Source organism: Vipera ursinii (assembly GCF_947247035.1).
Source record: "Vipera ursinii genome assembly, chromosome: 3".
Lineage (NCBI taxonomy): Eukaryota > Metazoa > Chordata > Lepidosauria > Squamata > Viperidae > Vipera > Vipera ursinii.
The window spans coordinates 92,911,132-92,936,050 of record NC_139516.1 but is presented as its reverse complement, the minus strand read 5'-3'; the positions used below and the strand labels follow the sequence as shown (position 1 = coordinate 92,936,050).

Sequence of the window (24,919 nt, the reverse complement as noted above, 5' to 3'; positions counted from 1 at the left end):
ATTTTTTCTTTGATCAAAGATAAGAATATTTAAATTTACTTCAACATTTGAAAGAAAAACCTCAATTCTGCAGAAGCAATTGCTTCTTAAGTAGGATATCAGAACAGCACTGCAATAACTTCAGGGGAAAAAAAACACCCTCTTTGTTACTTCCTGGAAACTGAAGAAAGAAGAAAAAGTGGTTTTAGAGAAGTGAGTAAAACTGACATCACTTTGCTGCAGAATGTGACTGCCAGTAGTTAAATTTTGCCTGACAGAGGAAGCTGCTTCTTGGATTATAAAGAAGAGTTTCAATGTATGCATACAGTCTGTTCTACATTTGATGGGGACTTTGCATGACTTTCACAGAGAGCAATAACTTTTATTTTACTTTCCAGAGACAGACATCCACATGCTGTTTTGTAAGGATACATATAATCCCTGGATATAACCATGTTTTTGTGGCTAGAACTCTTGGTGTTTGCCTTGGCTCTTGTGGACATGGACGTTTTCATAAATGGTAGGTGCCTTCCTTTGTTTTGATACCACAGGTTCTCTTCGTAATTGCAGCAACAGCACTATGTTGCCTTGAATCAGTTTGATCAAATAATTAGCTCTTAAACTGAAAATCAGTCTCTCATGCTTGGTTTTTTTTTTTTTGAAGAAAGGTTGGGGTTGACCATAACCTTAAAAAGTCTTAGGCCTTGCTATCCCTCTTTCTGAGTTCCATGATTCTATGATCATCAAGAACCTCAAACTAAATAACACCATTTGGCTGAGTAAAATTCAGGTCCAGCCTATGAGTTATATAAACAAGCAGCATGCTGAAATGAACTCTAAACACTCCTGCAACATTCAAGGAAGCAGAGATGCCCACATGGAAGTAGTTTCCAGATAACTTAATCATTTGGGATCTTAACCATGTGGTTATTTTTTTCACACTGAATCTGAGGCTGTCCGCCAGGGGTTAAGGTCTTCTTTCATTACCTATGTGGTCTTTGGGTTGTGCAAACTCTGAAAGCATTCACACCACGGTGAAGATCTCCTTTGGAATGGACTTTGAAGGAAAAAAAAGATTTAAAGTGTGTTCTTTTTTGGTGCAAATGTGCTTAGCATTTAGGCTTTTTTGTCAAGAACACTTAAGATTGCGGTCCTGCTACTGTTATTCCTTAGTATATATGTAACTCAATAGATTCACATTTGGATATTATATAAGCTTTTTTCACATGTTAGTTTAAGCAATAATGTTACAGTGAATTTCCCCTGCTTTAAGATGGACTTCTGCATTAAATTTTGAGCCACTCCCTAATCTCAGATCCTGTATTTAGTTCCTCAGATTTCAAGCTCTACTGCATCACATATTTTTGTCCTTCTTTAGTTAAAAATCATCATCAGATTATAAATTATACCAGTATGTTGCATATAGATATAGTCTATACAAGTCAGCCATAATGGCTGACACATCTATATTTTTCATTTTATGCAGTCATGACTAATCATTATTTTTACGATGTCCCAAATTAGAAATCTTGTTTTATATATGTTTTTTCACTGATTGGGTTATGTGGCTTAGCTGGTTAATAAGTCATCATGTACAGTAGTACTGCCATTTTATTTCAATTGCATTTAAAGGCTTGTAAAACATTCTGAGTGTCTGGAAACCTGAAGTTATTGTATAATATAACTCTCAGTTTCTTGGTAACTCCAAAGACGACCATTTTGGATTCAGACACATCAGCCAAAAAGCTTATTATTCACAGGAAGAAAACTGCTTCACCTGATAAAATTATTTGTACATCTTTTATGTCTAGCTGGTGAGAAGATGCTCATGGCTTGATTTATAGTGATTAAAGAACGTGAACATGGGCATGGTTGAAGCTTTATCTGTATCTTCTTTGAAAGTATATTTCTCCATGTTTTTGAAACCTAGAACAGGCTGCCAGTTTCTAAATCTGTTTGCTGCTGAAAGTGTAATTTAGTAACAGTATAAATACCGTTGTACTGTATATAACATTGCCCTTCCAACTTTCAAGAATTCTCATTCCCATTGCTTAATTTCAACAGTTCCTCAAATGGTTAGAAAATATTGAAGTCCAACAGTTTATATTTTCTGCTGCTCGTGGTGCCACTGGTGGTTTTGTGTCTTTTTTGTTTTGCTTTCCTTTCTACTGATTGTGTCCAACCTGATCTCAAGAGTGCACTTTAAGAAACAAGGCAAAGGGAGACTTCAAAATTTACACCAGAAAATATATAAAGCATTAGCTGATAACATTTATAGCCCCTCACAAAATATAGGTAATCCTCAACTTACAACAGTTCATTTAGTGACAATGGCACTGAAAAAATGACTTATGACCATTTTTCACTTTTGCTTGCCAGATGCTTGGCAATTGACTCATATTTATGACGGTTGCAATGTCCCAGGTTCATGTGATCCCCTTTTGTGACCTTCTGACAAGCAAAAGTCAATGAGGAAGCCAGATTCATTTAACAATTGTGTCACTAACATAACATTCAACAAATTTTGGGATATGTGTGTGTGTGTGTGTATTTAATTCTGGAATAAATACATTGTTATGAGTTTTCATCTGCCTCGAGTTTGAAATCTAAGGGTTATAGAAGTTTCACAGTAAATGATCCTGTATATAAGGGCCCTGCATCAGTGGTGAGATTCAAATATGTGAACAACTGGCTCTTTGTGTGAATGCCGCTTCCGGAAGTCCATTCTGGGCCTGGGCAACAAAAAATTAGCTACAGGTTCTGCCAAACTGGTGCGAACCAGCTAAATCCCACCACTGCCCTGCATGATCCATTTGTGCATAAGCTCATTTCCACCTGAAAGAATAGTAGTGCATTACTCACTAAAGATTCTTCATGCAACAAGCCATTTTCTTCTTTTCCAAAATTAGTGCTATAAGGAGAGTGTGAGAATGAAGACCGCATGTTTGTTTACAATGCTTAGTTCTATCCAGGTGATCTGGCTTTTCTTGTCTACAGCTAATGCTAAGTAGATTAAATTTAACCTCTTTTTGCAACTTGATAACTTTGCTACAAAATTTTAAAAAGCAGTTTTTATACATCTGTATTTTGGGAGGAGTGGGAAGAAATCTTATTCTTCTGTGAACTTTAAAAAGAAAATTAAACTACTCAGTTTAATTTGCTTTTTAAAGTGTGAGTGAAAATGGAAAAAAATGTTTGAAATGTTAATATTAAAACTTAAAATATTAATATGTCAAAATAAAGTACAAAAATCACCATGATTCAACATCTATTAAAATGATCCACATTTTACTTTTTTAAAAATGTATGAAGGCGGTATTAACATGCAGCCATTTTATAAAGATTTGCATTCAAATTTGTCAATATATTAATTTTTTTGAAATTTTCATTTTTGACAAAGCATAATTGCATCATAAAATATAGAAAAATGAGAATTTTGATTGTAATTACATATTTACTTGATAATGTAAAATTGGGTAAAAATCCCTTCTAGGGGAGATGAGAGGCATAAAAATTAAACAAACAAACAAATAGCAAACAGAACAATTTTTTCCTGATATTTTTGTTAAAGTATTATTCTTATATGCTTATTAAATCAACCATAATGAGCACCTGGCAGTAATAAGCCTTTTTGTACTCATTTTTTTAAATTGCAGAACGGGACTGCTAAATTCAGAAAAGTACAAATTTCAAAGAAGTCTGTTTACATATTGTTCCACAAATATGAAATTAGAAAATGGGCATTAATATGTTTTCTGAACACCTTTCTTCCCCATGGTCTTGTTAAACACTGATTAAATAAGTCATCTCCTTATTAAACTCCTTATTAAACTGTTGATCAAGAGAGACAACATAAGGCTTTGAAGGATTATGGTATGAAAACAAATATATGGCACAGGAAAAAATTGTTTTTCCTCTTCAGTCATTTCTCTTGCTGATGCAGCCCAGTGTTTATTTCTGCAGCTTCCCTGTATTTTGATTTCATATGATGTCGAACAGGGCAAGATGTACGGCAATAATTTTCTTCAAAAACCAGATTGCCATCTTCTTCGTCTGCCTGAGATGAATCTACAGGATATTCTAATAAATTGCTGTTATAGAAATTCTAACTTATTACCTAAGAGTTAGAAACTGTTTTAAGATATCTCTACTCCATAACTAAGAAGTACAGTAAGGAAGAAAGTCTCTTTTTCCTCCCTTAATTATCATTTTGGAAGGGAATAGTTGCACATTGGTCTTCTCTTCTGTGATTGTACATCAGTCACATCACCTTTTACAAGGATACTTGTCTGTACCTTTCAGCCAGATAGGGTGCCTCTTTTTGTGAAAGGGGAAAGTATGTGTTGCTCTGCCTGTCATACATATGAATAAGTAGGATGTATATTTCTCAAAATAAAACCAAAAGAGATCATTCTCAACTAGTTGATTAAGCCCATAGAAATCTTCCTGTCAGAGTACGTGCTGCTTTTCCCAAGTTCTCATATTCTGACTTTGGCTTCTAACCTTGCCACCTAAATTAGTCTGGGAGATACTTCCTCCCTTGCCTAACTTATCATTAGGGCAGGACAAGGGAGTTGAAAGAAAAATTCAATCCTGGCAAGAAAAAGGCGCTGTTGGTAAAGGCGCTGTGGTCTTGGGACTGCTTCTTGATCCTCGGTTGTTACTCAATTTGCAGGTAGCATCTGTGGTGAGCAGTACCTCTGCATAATTATAGCTGGTGCAGTCTGTTTTGGCAAGAATTATTCCCAGCTGGATTACTGTAACATGCTTACTGTGTGGAGCTACCCTCAAAAAAGGTCTTGAGGTTGCTGTTGATGCAGCATGGTTGGCTGCTATTGGAGATTAGATAAAGACTGTGCTAGTTGCCAACTGCTTACTACATTGTTGGAATTGATCTAGGAATAGATAGTTTATAATCTATCTAGGGGCAATCTCCTTTCTTACAAAACTGCCTAGACATTAGAATCTGCAGGAAAGATCTGTTTGAAGATGACCCTGGCATCAGAGTTTTTTTCCCTGACCCATGGAAAAAGGCTTTATCCAGTACTACTCCATTAGAAAATGAGTAAAATGCACCTGTTTCCCCAGGCTTTGTGACACTGTTTAAATGGCCTGTTTAAATGTTAATTAATGGCTTCTAACCATATATTCTATTTTTATTTTTATTTTGTTAACCACCTTGAGTACACATCACACTAGAAAGGCAGAAAAACCAACCAATCATTCATAGCTCTCTCTTATCATAAAATTACAATTAATAGCCTGGCACCTTACAATCCTTCTGAATTACCAAATGGTTTGCCCTACTACATTTGTTTCAGTGTTCACCCTAATTATTTCTTAGATTTATTCATTTATTAATATCCTATTTTTTCCCTCTAGGAGTTTAAAGTTACATTCTTTCTTTCATGTTAACACAAGTTTGTGAGGGAGATTCGAGTGCAAAGTGAGACCAGCAAATTGATCCACTCTATCTGGATCTGCTGGTTAAAAACAAAAACAAAAAACTCTTTTTGTGTTTTGAGTAACACATGCAGTTGAGTAGCTATTGTACTAATTTTCTACAATGCCCATAACGTAGGGGTACATCAAGGCATTGTGAGATGTTTAATGGTGTTGTTGTTCATAGCGTTGGGCCCTCAGATGAACCCAGATGTTCCTGTCAGGAAAGAGAAATTTTCCACCAGAGTTTAGCTGGTCCAGGTCACCCTGCAACTCCAGCTTAGTGGTGGAGCTTCACTACAGCTATAGTTAATGGTCTTAGTTTTTGTCATGAAGGAATGAGATGTTGAAATCTAGGGAAAAAACATTCTCAACATCCTGCCACATGTGTTACTAAAATACTTTATACTTTAAAAAGAATAATGTGAGAAAATAACAATTCCTACTCCCTATATGGTTTTCTATTAATTTAAAAACCCATAATAGGTATGTTTAATAAGGCCATATTTCTTTTACTTGTGCACCATTGAGGGGAAATAAACTTTGGAAGGATTGCCAGGTATAAAATTCAAGGAGAAAAAGGAGAACCTTTGTCTCTTTTCTAAACTTGCAGAAAACAGCACCTTTAAAAGAAGTGCAAAAGTGTGCTAGGCATTTTCTAAAAAAAAAAAAGCAAAGATACTACAGTCTTATGAATATTTTCCTCTAGTTTTTACAATGAGGAGATGCACTCTATTGAAACAGTCCCTTTTGTTCATTGCTCCAACCAAATTGCTCAGAGTTTTAGAGTTCTCCAAATTTCTTACAGATGGTGGTCGGGATATGAAAGTCTTGCATGTGGATGATGTATTTTAGAATTATTAAAGCATTTATAGAAGATGTAAGAAAGATCTGATGCTGCAGGTCTTGCTAAAGTACAGCTTCAGAAACCTTACCTAGCGTGGCCCATCATGACGGGGGTTACAATCTAGAAACATCTGAAATGCTACAGCTCCTCCTTCACAGAGCAATAAATATCCAGATCCTCTGAATTGTGGATTGCCAGATCAGGTAGTTGGGACTGAGACATCTCTGCAAAGCCATTTATTTCAGGTTTTTGTTGGAGAAAATGATTGATCCTTGAACTGATACTCAAGTAGTACTACTTGATTCGCTCCCCCACCTCCCCACCCCACCCCCCAAAAAAATTCTGGTCAATTGTGTCTGATTCTCAGAGATTGCCTGGACAAGTCTCTGCTGTTTACTTGGCGAGGTATTTCAGAAATGATTTGCCATTACCTCGTTCCTAGGGCTGAAAAAAAGTGACTGGCCCAAGATTATGTAGCTGGCTCTGTGCCTAAGGTGGAACTACAACTTACAGTCTCCTGGTTTCTAGCTTGATGCCTTAAATGGAGTAAAAGGTCCATAAATACCATCACCAATGAAAGCAATACGGCCCATATTTATTTCCCACCTTTATTATTTTTACAAATTAATCAAAGCAGCAAACATAACTGACACTCCTTCCTCCTCCTATTTTCCCCAAGATAACACGCTGGGTGGTCTTCTAATGAAGTCATGAGTTAAAAGGAAATACTAGCTGCAAAATAATACAAATACCACATCCTATAAACCATTCTTCTTTCTCAGTAATATTTGGTGGCTTAAATGAGGAAGAAGTAGTTGCTGCTTTCCAAGCTGTTAAGAGGCCTCAAAGATACCTCCATCCACTACAATCAGCTGGGTTAACATGTACAAGTTGTTTTTCAAATAACGGAATGGTAGTGGTGCCAATTGTAACTCTGAGTTTTGAACTCTAGCTTTCATTTTTTTAAAGTGTTAGTAACTGTGATAAAAAGTATACTAAAACAAACCAGTATTTTCTATTTCTACATCCGAGCCCATGGCATTTTTTATTCTTGTAATGAATTTTTATAAAGCACATTACAACCAAGTCATAAAAAGAAAATAAAACTCTCTATCTAAGCCCTGATACAAAGACCAAATAAAATAAAATAAAAAAAAATAAAAACAGATAGAAAATCCCTTGGGTTGAGGTGAACTTCTGGTGATGTCATGGACAAGTCCATGTAATTTTTCCATTGCTTTCTTACAGTTTTTTAAACTTCCTGGTCCTAGTAGCTTCCGGTTCAAGCACTAACAAGGTCCAACCAAGCTATTAACATTTTGAGACCAATGAGGATGGTCTCAAGTTTTAAGCTTGAGTATAAGCTTAATTTTAGCTTACAGCCCTGATAATTCTAGTGGTTTCTGTTCAAGATTTAACCAGGTTCAAGACTGCTTCAATTTCAATTTTGTTCAATTAAACTTAAATACATAGGAGGAGAAGGCTATATGAAGCAGACAACTTTGCTTTAAAACTAGTTCCTTGGCTAAAATTTAAGCCTTTGTTTTACCATCTTATAGCTAATGTTTTTAAAATACACATCAAAGTATATGAAATTTCAACATTAGGCTATAAGTCTTTAACATATTCCGTATACTAATTTATTTGTAGTTCTTTAAATTTGTTGTGGACTGTGATTGAACAATTATATTTTGATTCACTACTTGCTGCATTATATATATATATATATATATATATATATATATATATATATATATATATATATATATATATATATATATATATATATATATATATATATATATAAATGCAGGCAGATGTTATTTTTTTTAAAATCAAGGTGTTAAATCATAATCTTTCTTTCTTTCTTTTTTCTTCTTTCTCCTATGCTACAGTTGTGAGCCTTCTAAAATTGCCTTGACATAATTAGGACTGCTGCATTATTTATTGTTTATATTAGTGAATTATATTTCAATTTATATGGCCATCAGTCTCAAATTCATTACTGTAGACAGTTAACAATATATATACATTTAAAAAGCATTAAAATAATAATAAAAACAGGCAATAACAATATGTAGATAACAGCAGTCAAGGTATGGAATAAACTCATCAGTAACAAACCAGCATAGCCAATAAATAGGCTCAACTTTACCTGCTGACTCTCAAGCCCAGGAAAATAATTTGGGGTAACAATGGGAAAAAGAAGCAATTAAAACATATGCCTTGTGTACTTTGTATATTTCCGTATCTTTCTTTTTTATTTGAAAAAAATCATCTTGTTTATTAACTTTAAAAGGTTTTTTTAGAATTGAGAAGAAAAAGGCTGTGATAAGAAGTGAAATGGGAAAGCACAGCTGGAGAATGAATTTCTAGCAGGAGATGCCATCTGCTGAGTTTCAGCTGCATATATCAATAAAATAGGACCCTTGCAAGCAGGTTGCTTGCTTGCTGTCCTTTTAAGAACTACTAAGCCATTTATCTATTTTCAAACATTTACTCCATTCTTTAAAATAAAAAAAGAAATCCTTTTGTGGCTGTGGTTATCTAGATGTTTGAAAACTAGCTATGATTCTTTCAGCATTCTCTACAAATGTATTTAATGTTAAAAAGAAAAGTGGGGTATTTTTTAAGCTCTTTTTTAAAATTTCCCCTTTCACTCTTCAGGGTAGCCATTATTCCTTCTGTGTCAACGTGTCCTTAGTTGATATGCTTGCTTGATTCTTTTCCCAGCTCAGAGAGTTTGTATCTTTTTACTCCTAATTCATATCGCTGGATATCAGGAAACAAATTGAAAAGAAAGGCACAGCCTGCTACAGTAGAAAGATCTTCTTTATTTACATCAATATAAACAGTGTTTGAAATGGACTCCTCTATCAGGATAAACACTCAGTTTCAGAATTTTGAGATTAGAACAGTGATTATTGCTTCCTTTTTTCCAATGTAAATGAAGCAAAAAATGAAGATTTATCCCAAACCAAATAGATTTGAGGGGGATATGAGCCTTAATAGCTCAGATATTAGATCTACCTTCTCACTTTTGAGAATTTTAATTTTAATTTCCACATACCAATGGAAATCAGGAATTTAATAAATTTGCTATATTCAGCTTCTCATCCTTTCTACACCAACAGTTCCTAGTGCAACTAATCAAACCAAAAGCAATGTGTGACACTACAGGTAGTCCTCGACTTACGACCACAACTGAGCTCAAATTTTGTGTTGCTGAGACATTTGTTAAGTGAATTTTGCCTCATTTTACAACCTTTCTTGCCACAGTTGTTAAGTAAATCAGTGCTGTTTTTTAAGTTAGTAGCATGGTTGTTAAGTGAAACTGGCTTCCCGCTTGACTTTGTTTGTCGGAAGTTCGCAAAAGGGGATCATATGACCCCGGGATACAGCAACAGTCATAAGTTTGAATTTTGTTCATGTGATCATGGGGATACTGCAACAGTCATAAGTGTGAAAAACAGTCATAACTCACTTTTTTCAGTGATGTTGTAACTTCAAATGGTCATTAAATGAATTGTTGTAAGTGGAGGACTACCTGTTTTTTTTGTATTTTTCCTTGTCTCTTTTATATTTGAAAGAACAAAAATTGGAAAAAACCGAAGACACAGGAAAACTGTAAATGGAAGATGATGCAGTCATGATTCTCCCCATTTCTCCAGCATCATAAAATTCCACAAATAAGGAAAGATGATTGGATATAAGAAAAAAAAACGTTATCTAAGTACTTGTACTCTACAGAAAAAAGTTTCCTGAAGCTCAAATAATAAAAAGTTTTTATAGAGGTACAATTTAAGCGGGGAGAGAATAGACCACAAAGCTAGGTCAGGCTTATTATAAGTAGATGTGTGAATATGTCTTTATTTTAATAATTTGCTGTGGAAGGTGGTGTTATTCTTCTCTCTTTTTCTTCAGAAAAGTATGCTTAAAAAGTGAGGGTCATGTTCAGGAATAGTCTATTATTTCTCCACTTGAAAAATGTGTTCTTCTCTCCCAGGAGAAGGCAACCTGACCTGCCATCTCTTTCAGGCTCTAACCTGTATTGCAATTAGGCTTGGGGGGAAAAAAAACCCTCCCAATTTTTCAAGTAGGATTTTTTTCCCCAGACAAGATTTGAAACCTGATGCACGAATGAGGAAAATGAAAGTTTGTGGGTAGATCCATGTTTCCAGCTTGTCCCACCATGAACCAATCACCATTTTTTTGAGAGCAGAAATGTGTGATATCATCAAACTCCCCCCCCCACCCCCAGGCCAAGCAGCTAAAACAACTTTCCGCAGTGTTTCCTGGGATAACCTCAAAAGGATCCGTCTTTATTCTGGTCTGTCTCAAACTATGAGGTCTGGGGTATGTGCTGAGTTTCAATTCCTTGTCAGCAAACTCCTTCATGCCATTTGGTTACTGTGGCCTGTGGTAGAAAACCTGTCTCCACTCCAGTCACAGGTTGATATGGAGGAAGGTGGGAAGGTAGGGGAGAGAATGGCGGAAAGCAGCTTTTTTTTCCTCTTTAAAAAAAAGCAACATTGATGGAACAGTGAAATGTTGGTTCTATGGATTTGTTTTTGCATGCCACTGATGAAGCAGTGTCACTGAAATAAATAACTGGGGTTTGTTTCTGAATAGATGCGTAGGACCAACAAGCCAGTTTAAGCTATACATTTTAAAGTATGTAGGCTGTAGCAAGATTGTCTGGTTCACACTCATTCTCTGCTCAGACTACACCCCAAAAACCAGCTTGCTTCAAAAAAGCGTTGTCCTAGGAGATTCCATTAAATGTTACTGGTCTACATTCAGCGTGTTTCTTAATGTCCAGTCTGTAGACTGCCTCAATCTTGCTTCGGTGTGAAGCCCAAATTGAATGGACATCTTAATTCTGTTTCCACATTTGTTTTTATTTCTATACTGTCCTTGGAATTTGAATCATATTTGGAAACCAGGAGTTTCCAAGCTGTCAAATGGCCGCCCGAAGCAACGACGCATGCGCACCGCCCGGCCGGCCGCCATTCCCGTTGACAGCTGTCAAAAGAGCGGCCGGGGGCCAACGCGCACGCGCCAGATTTGACAGTTCCCGGAACTGTCAAATCCGCAGTCTACAACTCGGTCCTCCGAACTGAGCTAAGCGCTCAGCTGAGAGGAATTCCCTGACAGCCGCCGAGCTGTCAAAGTACCGAGTGTTGATTGGCCGTCCTCCGAACGGCGGGGAAATACAGTTACCTGATTGGTTGAATCGTTTGACAGTTCCCTATATAAACCCGGAGTTTTTTGACAGTCAGCTGCCGGGAGCTGAATCGAATAAACCTTTTGAACCTTGCCTACGGTCTCGCGTCTGTCTTTGTAAAGACAATTCACCTGGCGACGAGGATGGGATCCCGGTACTATAGAACTGCCAACTGAGCCGAGTCACACCGCGAAGGAGTTCCGATCCCTCCCGCTGACAAGTCACTGCTGAAGCCACTTGGAGGGCAAAGGAACCCTTTTCAGCAGCTTGAACAGTACTGTGGACCCAGACCATGGCAAACTTAGGTCACGTCAGAGAATTCGACGTCCGCCATCCTGAAGGATGGGAGTCGCACTGGGGACAAATTGAAGGCTACCTCGTTGTCAATAAGATAACAGAGGACCGCCACAAAGCTGCCGCCCTCCTCTGTCTCAGCGGGCCCGCCGTCTATGACATCGCCGTAGGGCTTTGCAGCCCTGACCCCATCGCGACCGTCCCGTACGCCGTGCTGACTGACCGCCTCAGCAAGCACTTCATGCCCCGTCGGTCCGAGCTATACTGGCGCCTCCATTTCGCCCGCCGCCGCCAGCAACCGGGCGAAACCACCACAGCCTTCATCGCGGGGGTACGTCACGCCGCCCGCAGGTGCCAATTTCCTGACCTGGAAGACCGTATCAGAGACCAGGTTATCGTCGGTCTCTCTAACGAGCGGCTCCAGCGGAAGCTGGTAGCCAGGCCCACGATGGACCTCGCTCAACTCACGTTAGAGATCATGGCCTACAAAGACAGCCACCGTGAGGGCTCTCCGGTGTACAGAAGCAGCCCGGCCGGTTCAGTCCACCACGCCAGGGAGCCGGACGACGAGCAACCAGAGACCTACACCGGCGTCGACGACATCATGTCCCGCTTCAGCAAAATGAGCGCCGACCACGGGAAGAACCGCAGGCCATCCAGACCAGCCGGTCCGGGTTCAAGACCCACCGCCACAGGGCCGAAACCAAAGTGTGCCAGCTGCGGCGGGGCTCACGCCAGAGCCACATGCCGTTTCAGAAACGCCAAATGCCACGGATGCGGGAAGACCGGGCACATTCGCTCAGCATGCCGCAGTTTGAACCGGGAAACCCTCCACGAGCTTGAGGAAATTCCAGCAGGTAGGACCCAGGTCCCTTCCCCAGCCAAAGGAATTCCCCAGCCCTCAGTCTTGTCCATACGAGCCAAAACAAAAATCTCGCCCATCCATCAGTTACAACCCAAAATTAAAATTTGGGTTAAAATTCAAGGGGTGCCCTGCGAAATGGAGGTCGACTCCGGTTCCTCAGTTTCAATAATGTCTTGGGACACTCTCAGAAAAATTGGGGTTAAAAATAGACGCCGTATTCCCCTGCAGCCCTCCAAAATACTCCTCGCAGATTTCCAGGGAGCCGCTATTCAATTAAAGGGGCAGGCACAAGTAAAAGTAGAATACAAAAAATTCCTGGGACACTTAACGATCCAGATCACTGAGGCACCCAGGTCTACCCTCCTTGGGTTAGACTGGTTTGAGGCTCTGGGCATCCACCTAGAGGGCACCAACCGTATACAATCCCAAACATTAGAACAGGTTTGCCAGGCGTTCGCGGACGTTTTCGACGGAACGCTTGGCAAATACACAGGCACCCCTATAGACCTCAAATTAAAACCTGAGGTAGGTCCCATCCACATCAAGGCAAGAAGGGTCCCCTTTGCGCTGAAACAAAAAATCGAGGCCGAATTAGACCGTTTAGTCAGCCTTGGGGTCCTGGAACCAACAGACGGGGGAACCTGGGAAACTCCCATAGTCACACCAGTTAAACCAAATGGTGACGTGAGAATATGCGCGGACTATAAGGCGACTCTAAACCGCGCATTAAATCCCCATGCATACCCAGTGCCAGCTGTCAGGGACGTGCTGTCAGAAATTGGGTCCGGCTCAATATTCGCCAAACTCGACCTAGCGCATGCCTTCCTCCAACTACCTGTCACCCGGGAGACAGCTGAGGCACAAACCATTGTCACACACCGAGGCGCTTTCAAGGTGAACCGCCTCCAATTCGGCATCTCAGTGGCTCCTGGCATCTTCCAGGAAGTCATGGAGAAAACATTAAAAGGAATCCCAGGTGTATGCCCCTATTTCGATGACATACTCATCGCAGGGGAATCAGAAAACAACTTAGCAGACAGGCTACAAGAAGTATTATTAAGATTTAGGAAAGAGGGGCTAAAACTTAAATGGGAAAAATGTTCTATAGGCGTCCCATCTGCAGATTTCTTAGGCTACAAAATTGACTCGCAGGGAATCCACCCCACGAACTCAAAAGTCCTTGCTATCAAAGCCGCCCCTACCCCAAAGAATAAAACCGAGCTCCAAGCTTTCCTTGGACTTTTAAATTTTTACCATGCCTTCCTGCCAGGGAAAGCAACGATCGCAGAACCCCTCCACAGGCTGCTCGACAAAGGGGCAGCCTGGCAGTGGACAACAGCCCATGAAAACAGTTTTAGAACACTCAAACAAATGCTTTCCAGCAACGCCACTATTTCCCACTACAAAGAAGACAAACCCCTCTGCCTAGCCTGCGACGCATCCCCATACGGGATTGGAGCAGTTTTAAGCCATTTAGACAGCAACGGCACCCAAGCCCCAGTGGCATATTATTCCAGAACTCTTTCCAAAACGGAAAGAAATTATGCCCAGATAGATAAGGAAGCCCTGGCAATTGTAGCAGGAATAAAAAAATTTCACGATTACCTTTATGGCCGCCCCTTTGTGATCTACACAGATCACAAGCCTCTGTTAGGACTATTCACCTGGGACCGTCAAACCCCCCAAATCTTGTCGCCCAGGATGTTGCACTGGACAACATTCCTCGCAGCATATTCATACAAGCTAATATACAAGCCAGGACACCAAATGTGTCACGCTGACGGCCTCAGCAGGTTGCCCCTACCCCACACAGAACTAGACCCAGCCCCAGCAAGCAACATCCTAGCTATTCAAGAACTCCAAGAATGCCCACTGACAGCGAATGATATCGCTGCCGCAACTTCCCAAGACAAAACACTTAGCAGAGTGTTAGCATGGGTACACACCGGCTGGCAAACCTCCTGTCCAGGCACAGAATTTCAGCCGTATTTCTCTAGGCAAAAATGAGTTAACATCACACTTGGGATGTTTGCTATGGGGGTGCAGGGTAATCGTACCACTTAAACACAGACCAAAAGTATTGCATACTTTACATGAGGGCCACCCAGGCATCGTAAAAACAAAAGCCCTGGCCCGCAGCTACGTCTGGTGGCCAGGAATAGACCAAGACATAGAAAAATACATCGCAGGTTGCTATTTGTGCCAAGAATCTCGCCCACTCCAACCCAGAGCCCCAATTCACAAATGGGAACTCACAAAAAACCCCTGGTCCCGCATCCACATTGATTATGCCGGACCTTTCCAAGGGCAGGTTTTCCTCATAGTTGTAGACAGTTATTCCAAGTGGCTGGAGGTTCTCCCGGTTCACAGCACAACCTCTGCCGCAACCATCCAAGCCCTCAGGGGAATCTTCACCACACACGGTCTCCCCGACGTAATTATATCAGACAACGGCCCTCAATTCGCTTCTCATGACTTTCAGATCTTCACGAGGAGCAATTGTATTAGGCACTCGACATCGGCTCCCTTCCACCCATCGTCCAACGGCCTTGCGGAGGTTATGGTGAGGACCACCAAGGACGCCCTCAAAAGAATCATCACGGGGAACTGGCACCGTCGCTTGGCACAATTTCTCTTAGCCCACCATTCGACCCCCTGCACCTCCACCGGCAAGAGCCCAGCCGAACTACGATGGGGCCGCCGCCTGGTGACAAGGCTCGACAGACTCCACCCCGACAGACCGGCAGCCGAAATGACACCAAACACCCAGCCAAAAACATTCGCCAAAGGACAAAGTGTTTGGTCCCGAGATTATGGGGGAAGGGATAAGTGGGTTCAGGGGGTTATCCTGGACCAAACTGGACCATTATCATACACAGTGGACACCGGGGCAGGACTCACGCAACGCAGACACACAGATCAGCTCCGACCGAGGTCACTCCCCAACCCCCCTCTACAACCAACTCTGGGCGAGCCTTCACCAACCGACACCCCCGGACCTGATGAACTCTTCCCTCCCCAGGACCCACAGCCACTGACCGAGCCCCACCTAGAAGCAACTCCTCCGGCCACGCAACCCGAAGGAAGCACCCTCTGTCCCCGACGGTCCAGCCGAGCCAGAAGACCCCCCGCATACCTCGCAGACTTTGAATGGAAGGGAAACCCTCCATCTGTCAAAAAATCTGTTAACCATACTGTGTTAAAACGTTCAAATGTTGTTAGGCATAACATACCTGTTCAAGGGGGGGGGAAAGGGGGTGAATCATATTTGGAAACCAGGAGTTTCCAAGCCGCGAGAAAAAGCCGGGCCGGCAGACATTTGACAGTTGACAGCTGTCAAATGGCCGCCCGAAGCAACGACGCATGCGCACCACCCGGCTGGCCGCCATTCCCGTTGACAGCTGTCAAAAGAGTGGCCGGGGGCCAACGCGCACGCGCCAGATTTGACAGTTCCCGGAACTGTCAAATCCGCAGTCTACAACTCGGTCCTCCGAACTGAGCTAAGCGCTCAGCTGAGAGGAATTCCCTGACAGCCGCCGAGCTGTCAAAGTACCGAGTGTTGATTGGCCGTCCTCCGAACGGCGGGGAAATACAGTTACCTGATTGGTTGAATCGTTTGACAGTTCCCTATATAAACCCGGAGTTTTTTGACAGTCAGCTGCCGGGAGCTGAATCGAATAAACCTTTTGAACCTTGCCTACGGTCTCGCGTCTGTCTTTGTAAAGACAATTCAGAATTACACAGAATGGAATCTGAAGGCTTTACTTAAGGTTTAAGTAAAAAACAACAACACTGTTTTCCACAAACAGATCATAGAAAGAGCTTTTAACTTTGTTCTCTGCTCAGAGTTTCTTGTTGAGATGGAGCACTGTGCAGATGGAATGAATAAATAGCAAATAAATAACATTAGGATTGAATATCTAGGAGGAGAAGGAAAGTGGTAGGAAGAGAAAACAAAGTTATACTTGGCCTTTTGGGATGAAGGATTCAAATGCAGCAGCCACGTCATTCTTTAATAAGATCAACAAGAAGTATTTCTGAGTGTCGTTAATAATGGAAAGGTTGATGCTTGGAACTGATGAATGGCCTTATCTGCAGCCACATCCAGAAGGTTGCATTTTCAGCATTGAGAAGTTCCTTGACTCTCTATATCTGTTACGGGGTTCTGTGCTTCAGAACTGATTTTTAGTGTGATTGATAACTCTTATTTTGTACGAATGTTATTCTAAATCACAGAAATCCTAACCAAAGAGAGTTTAGCATGTTGTTGTGAATGTGACCATTAGGTGTGCATTTGACATAGTTAAATAAAGACAGCTAATTAAAGCATTGCTACTTTTATTTAACATAATATGTTCAGCAGCATACAATGTTACGTGAGCTTCCTCTCTTGTCATACTCTGCAATTATTCTCTGAAGGTCCTTTGACCTTTTATCTGTAATTCTAATAGCAACAAGACTAGCCTTGTGTACTGAACTGCAGTAGTGACTGAAGGATAGGATTAAATCCATCAGAATAAAATAACAAATTAAAACAGTGAATGAGCTTAATGCATTTAATTCTTTGTTGATTTATAACCTCCATGTTAAAATTAAGATTGTTCTTCCCCATCACAGCACTATATTCAAATAGAAAGTCTAGATAAATTTTTTAAAAAGCATTAGTTTTCACAATATAACACAGAACAAAAGCTCAGCAATCATGTATTAAACCTCTGCTTTGTCAAAATGTAAAATAGCCTGAAGATAGAATGACCTGCGTAAGATATAAACATGACATATGATAAAAACTCTTTGAATTGATCAGATCACCATGACCTCTTAATAGTAAGAAGGATAAAAAGTGAATGAGGCAAAAGCCACAAGTATTATGGGTATTGTTGAGGAACATGCATCAAGTTGATAACAGAAAATTGAAAAATGCTTGTGGTATTGCAGATGCTCACAACCTAGGACATTCAGCCACCCAATCTAATATGGAGTGATTTCAGCTTCATGAATTTTCATGAAGTGAGTACATCATATGACTTTTAAGATAGAAAAGAAGGCAGTTTTATTAGTAAATACTGTAATGAAAATTGCTCAGTTATTTTGAATGCAACACAGGAGATATGAAATCCATTGGCCTTTCATATTACAATGCAGAAAATTCATTTACATGTGTCCAGTCAGTGTTAAAAGAGCTAGGGGATCTTTCTTTTTAAGAAGAAAATTAAAAAAAATGCAAATACTGAAATTTTATTTATTTTTCCCCATGATTATGGTTGATTTCAAGATGTTTTGCTAGTGATTCAGTACCTGACCCCTTATGTTGGTAAAGTATACAATTATATGGCTATGATCTTGTTATCTTGTTATCTGCTCCCTATAGATCTAATCAATGCAGATATATTGATGGTGTATGTTCACTGTCAGCAGATATTAAGTCCTCCAGCAAATAAAGTTGAATTAATAACATTCTAAGACCCTGTTTAGCCTAACAAAGTGACTTTATGAAATCTTTCATGGGCAATATAGGTGTTATTTGGAAGCAAGCTATGTGAATAGGAATTCTGTAAGTATATCTCTATACTTAGATGCCATGTAAGTTATTTGGAAGCAAGCTATGTGAATAGGAATTCTGTAGGTATATCTCTATACTTAGATGCCATGTAAGTTTTCTTTGTCTTCATTATACAGTATACTAACTGCCAGCTACAATTTACTAACTCTTCAGTTAGACCTAGCCTCAGATAGGCATTTCATACTATTTTTTTTTCAAAACTTGCTTCAAGACACCTTCCGTCTGAGTTTATATATATATATCCAAAAAATATCAACTGAAAAGTTCATAGGCATTTTAATATGTTAATATTCATACATACTTACATGTGTCGTTTTCCAGGTGGGAATACATTTTATTAAGTATTTTTTATAATAAAAACATATAAGATGTAATGATTGTTATAATAACATGTCAATATAATAACTCTGCTCTACATTTGTGTCTATCTCTGCACTAGTATACGCATTTTGAGGGATAATTTCTGAGTTATCCTATAAACTGTATCATGAAAGTTTGATAAAAGTTTCATCTTAAGATTTAGATGACCTAAATAAAATATATTAGCATAAATAAATAGGTTCTATTTTTCATTCTTCCCTATTTTGGACTTATATTTCCTCTGAAAATCCTTCTAGCGTTCTAGGATTTCAGAGGAGGGAGGGCAGTTTACCAATGTAGAGCAAGCTTTCTAGAGATAAGGCTTAAGTTTTAGTCTTGTTTATCCTAAGTACACTCAACCTTACCTATTAGACAGGTCCTTTCCATATTACTGTACAATATTGTTGTAAATATCATGAAATCTATTTTCAACATTTTGTCCTGAACATAATGGTCCCAAATTTATTTATTTATTTAGCAAAAGGCATACGACATTATGGCAATATTTTTTTAATATTTCACCTAGATCAGGGCTTTTCAACCAGTGGTACGGATACCACCTGTGGTACATTGGCACCTGGCAGGTGGTATGGGACCATCCTAGAAAAGTAGTAGCGGAGGAGGGGAATGAGCTGAACTGATGGCAGCACCGCACAAGCCTGAGCGAGAGACAGCTAGAGCTGAACAGCTGTCAGGACTCAGTGGAAGTGCCAGGATCACCGCCAGAAGAAGCACCGATCAGCTGGAATGTTGCAGCATCTCCAGGGTCTTGTGATTTACATTCAGATACTTGGCAACTAACTCATATTTATGACGGTGACTGTATCCCAGGGTCATGTGAAGCGACCAAAACCTGCTGCAACCACCCAGCACAGGGGAAAAAATAAAAACCAAATACCCCCACCCTCACCCCAACCCTGCTGCCAATCCTCAACTGAAATGCTCATAAAAATGAAAACCTCAGACAAGATGAAGAGCGCCGCTGGGCGGGCAGGTGTCTTGCTTGGCTGTGGCTTGGGGAGCACTGTTTTCAGTGCCATTGTAACTTCAAACAGTCACTAAGCGAACTGTTGTAAGTCGAGGACTACCTGTATTTCATCACTTTTTTCCGTGTTTTTTTTTGGTCATCAAGTTTTTGACACCTTGCTAGGCGACTGGTGGTACTCGGATGTTGCCATATCCTAAAAGTGGAACAATGGGTGAAAAGGTTGAAAAGCCCTGACCTAGACTGGTAAAACACAATAAAATACAGGTAGTCCTTGATGTACAACAGTTGATTTAGGGACTGTTCAAAGTTATGATGACACTGGAAAAAAATGACTTATGACTGTTTTTCACACTTATGACCATTACAGCATCCCCATGTTCATGTGAACAAAATTCAGACCCTTGGCAACTGACTCATATTTATGATGGTTGCAGTGTCCCGTGGTCATATGATCAGCTTTTGTAACCTTCTGACAAGCAAAATCAATGGGGAAGCCAGATGCACTTAACAACTGGGTTACTAACATAGCAACTGCAGTGATTCACTTAAAAACTGTGGCAAAAAAGGTCATAAAATGGGGGCAAAATTCACTTAACAAATGTTTCGCTTAGCAACAGAAATTTTTGGCTCACTTGTGGTGGTAAGTTGACGACTACCTGTATAAATGTTAAAAAGATCTATGTTCAAATATCAGTATTTAGGCCATCTAACCATAGGCTCATGGAATTGTAATTTGATCTGCATCACAAATCTGTTCCCCATTTTCTGTCTCCTGGTTTATCTGATGTTTAGTAGCTCACTCCTACTTGGCCACTTAAGAGTCTCTCTCTTTGACTTCTACTTTTTCTAAATGTGACTTGCTTTTGCTTTTGTTTTTGTTCCATGAAGAAGCATTCCATCTATTGAGTCCTGATCTACAGTAAAATGTAGTACATCCCCCAAATGGAGCTTATCTCACTGTGGAGTCTAGTTGCTACTTAATTTCATATTTCCATTATTCCAATAAAAACATGGATGAAAATGGAAAGGATGTGTATTTGTCATGATTCTCCATAATCATAACATTCTTGTCTCTTCAAAATCCTATATTTTATTTGCTGAGAATCATTTATAATCAAACTAATATAATTTAGGAGTTGGACCGGGAAGGGTTAATCCAGCTATCACACTCGGTAGGTGAGTTTTTGCTGTTTCTCAGCCCACACTACCTCACAAGGCTCTTGAGAAGATTAAAATGAGGGAGGATCCATATATGTCACACTGATCCAGAGGAAAAGTAAATAGCTATAGTAAACAAAAGCTGCATTGTTGTGACATTTATATGGCATCCTTATTAAAACAGTGTGGTTGTTATAGGAAGACCCATGTTTTAAGAATCTAAAATATAAAAACACAAACTCTCTTCTACTTATTATTGGTTGATTGTATTATTTCAGTTTTTCAAGGAAAATTAGAACCGGGTCAGGTATTATGGATGTGTGTGACCACTCCCATCTATGCAGCATGTTGCTAAGTTCATTTCCTCTCTCTTTGTATTAAAACGTTCCTCAACGTTTAATAAATTGCACTTTCTGCAAAACCCACATCTTGCTCCTTTCTTTAAAAAATGAAATAAATAAGCTTTATTAAAAATGCTCTTATTTACCACTCCTACAGATCCTGCCCTCTGTTTTATCATTCTACTTAACTCTTCATTCATCTGTGCTGATCAAATTGACTTCCACACTTATTCCAAGCATTCAGGGACATGCTTGTCCCAGATCTTGGTTGTCTCAGATCTTGATCCATGATCTTCTTCTAAAAGTAACCTTCTCAGGGCCAGATTAAGAACAAGCAATGCCCTGTGGAAAATCCACATTGGTGCTTCTTGAGAGAAGGAAAATTTTCATGCCATGGGATGAAAACAAGAGTGATATTTGAAGATCCCTTCAAACCAAACTTTTAAACTTTAGCCATTCACCAAACAAAGATAGAACTGGCAGTTAGAACAATTAATCAATGGAACAACTTGCCTCCAAAAGTTGTGAATACTCCAACGTTGGAAGTTTTTAAGAAGAGACTGGAAAATCATTTATCTGAAATGATATAGGGTTTCCTGCCTGAGCAGGGGGTTGGACTAGAAGACCTCCAAAGTCCCTTCCAACTCTACTACTACTACTACTACTACTACTACTACTACTACTACTGTCATTGTCATCATCATTGTCATTATCATTATATCTAAGGGAAAAACCCCTGTGGTGCCCACCTTCCTTTGGTGCCTTAAGCATGTGCTTATCTTGTTTAATAGTTAATTAGCCCAACAATATCTGAGACAATCTACTTATTTTTAGTTGATTAACCATATGCCTTTTAATAATTAAAAACTAATGAATCGTGTGTTCAATGTATAAAACAAGTACTTTAGTAATATTTAAAGAAACATTAATATTTTAATAGAATAAAAGCTACTATTGAGTGAAAGAAGGAGAAACTACTTTTAGTGCTTATTTTATACACTTAACATGATTGAAAAAGGACCAATGCAGTCTAAACATTAAAAATATATCCTTAGCTAAATTAGGACAATTACAACTTTAACCAATCAACCTTCCATTTAAATTGTTCATTAGCCATGGTTAGTGAGAGAATAGAAAGTGACACCATAAGGGAACATAAGATCAAGCATGTTCATTGTCTTCAAAGTAGTAAGTCTGACATTGTAATTCTGAGAACCCAGAAATCCTAAGAACTCAGCCAATTTGGACATAATATGTTCTCTTGTTCAGTTTTACTATACTATACTATGAGGCATCAGTAGGAATGTTTCATGGATTTATTGCTTACTCTACATTTTAGTTCAATTTTTTTTGCAATGAACCTTTCTGGACCTAAGGGTATCTATTGAAACTGTTAATCTTGCTTTAACAGAAAAAGTAAGGATTGAAAAAAAAAGTCTTTCAACACTTGACTTTGGGGTGACTAGTAGCCACACATGGTAGTAAAATCAGAAAAAAACAGTAAAAGAAGAGTAAGCAGCAAGCAGCAGGCATGTATTTCTGTTGAATGCGTGTAGTGAAAAGAAAACTGTATATGTGTATACAGTTCATTATCAGTCCTTTGAGGCAGGCCCATTGCCATATGATTCAACAATAGCATATATCAGGTCCAAGAGACCAAGAGTGACATAAGGAATTACTTCATAGTAATTTTTTTATTGTTGTTTGCCTATAGACAGATACCTTGCCAGATTGCCTATAGACAGATATCTTACCTGCATGAGTACTAGGTATACCCTGTGAACTACTAGGAAGGATCCACTGTGGCCCTCTTCCTGCATACCAAAGATTCCAAGCTACATGGTCTCTTTGCCTCTGTGAAAAGCCCCTCCCTTCTGCATCTCTAGATTATTTCAAACACCGCATGCTCTCTTTTAAATATAAAATGGCAACATGCTGTAGATTGCCCATAGGGATGTGAAACTAACCTACACCAATTACAGGAACCAGTATCAACCAGACACTTAGGAGAGATTCTTAGACTAAGTATGAAGAGCAAAGATGCAAGCCAAACTCCAATCCTCATATGGTAGGGAAAAAGCTAGGCTACGCATTTTGACTGTGTAGCATGGGGAACAATCCATGCTGATCCTGCCATTAGTTGCAATGAAATCATTGCTTTGGGCAGTAGACTGAGAGGGATGGAAAATTGCTGCTAAGCTTTGGTGCACAACTTTCTGACCTGGTATCCTGAAAAGGTTATTATATGACAAACATAGTTTAAAGGATAAATCTCTTTCAGAATGATATCTCTGTTTGTTTGCTTCAGGCTAGATTCACTGCACACTGAGCTGCATGGTTTGCAGTTCCATGATCTGCATCTCTGTGTATATATATGTGCATCTGTGTGCATGCATTTTTTCTCTAGTATTCTGCTGACCTGCTATTTGAGTCTAAAATCACTCTAGGACAATGTTTCTTAACCTTGACAATTTTATGATGGCTGAGGAATTCTGAGAGTTGAAGTTCGCACAACTTAAAGGTGTTTTAGCTATCTGATGGAGATACTTTCCCAAGTCTTTGGGTCAGACAATACCCGACCTAGAACAACCTCTTGACATCTTTAACAGATCTGCCTATCTAAATATAAAACATACATTATATAGAAAATAGTTTAATATAAGGCATCACTTAACCTTGAGGGTGGATTAAGGCAGGCTTCTGCCATAATAGTTCCAAAGGTTTTGCTAGGAACATCTCCCCCATATTATTTCAGCAATACTTATTGCTATTTAAGTTTTGTTTTTACTTGCTGTTTTTTCTCATTTGTGTACCACATTACTTGTTAACTAATAATAGTTCTCTCCATGCAAAGTTTCTAGATGATTTTGGGGACCCTCATACATATAATTCCCACTGGCATTTTGAATTGCATCCTTATGTAGATTTTTAAATAGTTAAAATGTCTACAGTGCATATAGAATCTCCCAAAGATCTGAGACTGACATTTCTATATTTCAGAATCATCTTGTAGCAATAATTGCAGACTTCCCTACATTTATATCCAATTTCCTTTTCCCAAAACTCTCAACTTATTTAATGAGTTCGCATGCCTGTTTTTAATCATACATTTTAGAACATTAAGTGATATCTGATTAATTTCTTGCAGATCAAATTTTCTGTTTTTAATAATAATAATAAACCTTTATTGTCAAAGTACAACATGTGTACATTGAGATTAGCTGAGCCTCCCCCTGTGTTCTCTGCCCCCAACACACAGTGACAACAAACCCTCCATCCCACCACACTATGTGAACCAACTACACCACACACCGGCCTCCCAAGTCAATTCTGCATAAGATTATGTCCCATTTAAAAGCCTAACAGCCCACGGATAAAAGCTATTTTTCAGCCTGTTGGTACGGCTGGCTATATTCCTATATCTCCTACCGGATGGTAGGAGAGTAAAGAGATACCGTCCAGGGTGTGAGTCATCCCTGAGAATCTTCCTCACTCTTCCAAGGCAACGAGCCCTGGCGATGTCATCCAGTGGTGTCAGGGAACAGCCCACAATGTCTTGTGCTGTGCTCACTACCCTCTGTAATACTTTCCTATCCGCGGCTGTCAGACCAGCATACCAAACCACAATACCATACGAGAGGATGCTCTCTATAGTAGACCGGTAAAAGAGGGTCATTAGCTGTTGTTCTACCCTGTTCTTCCGCAAGACCCTAAGAAAGTGAAGCCTCTGTTGGGCCTTTCTAGCCACCTGAGTTGTGTTAACTTTCCAGGTCAGATCTTCACAGAGGTAGACTCCCAGAAATTTAAAGGAGGAAACTCTCTCTACACAGTTCTCTCCAATGTAAAGTGTGTTTT

General features: G+C 39.5%; 1 protein-coding gene across 4 annotated transcripts in view; it reads left to right on the top strand.

The window, feature by feature from the left end:
- Positions 1 to 225: 225 nt before the first annotated feature.
- PTPRC (protein tyrosine phosphatase receptor type C) overlaps positions 226 to 24,919 on the top strand; it is an 87,908-nt gene continuing 63,214 nt past the window's right edge. For 3 of the 4 annotated variants that reach the window (XR_014492134.1, XM_083359777.1, XM_083359776.1), the window contains exon 1: positions 328 to 499. Coding sequence is in view for 3 of the 4 variants with exons in the window: in XM_083359777.1 (XP_083215903.1) it covers positions 433 to 499 (67 nt within the window). In the remaining variant the exon portion in view is untranslated. Of the gene's footprint in view, positions 296 to 327; positions 500 to 24,919 lie in introns of those variants that run through there. The other variant, XM_083359775.1, reaches the window with a different exon arrangement.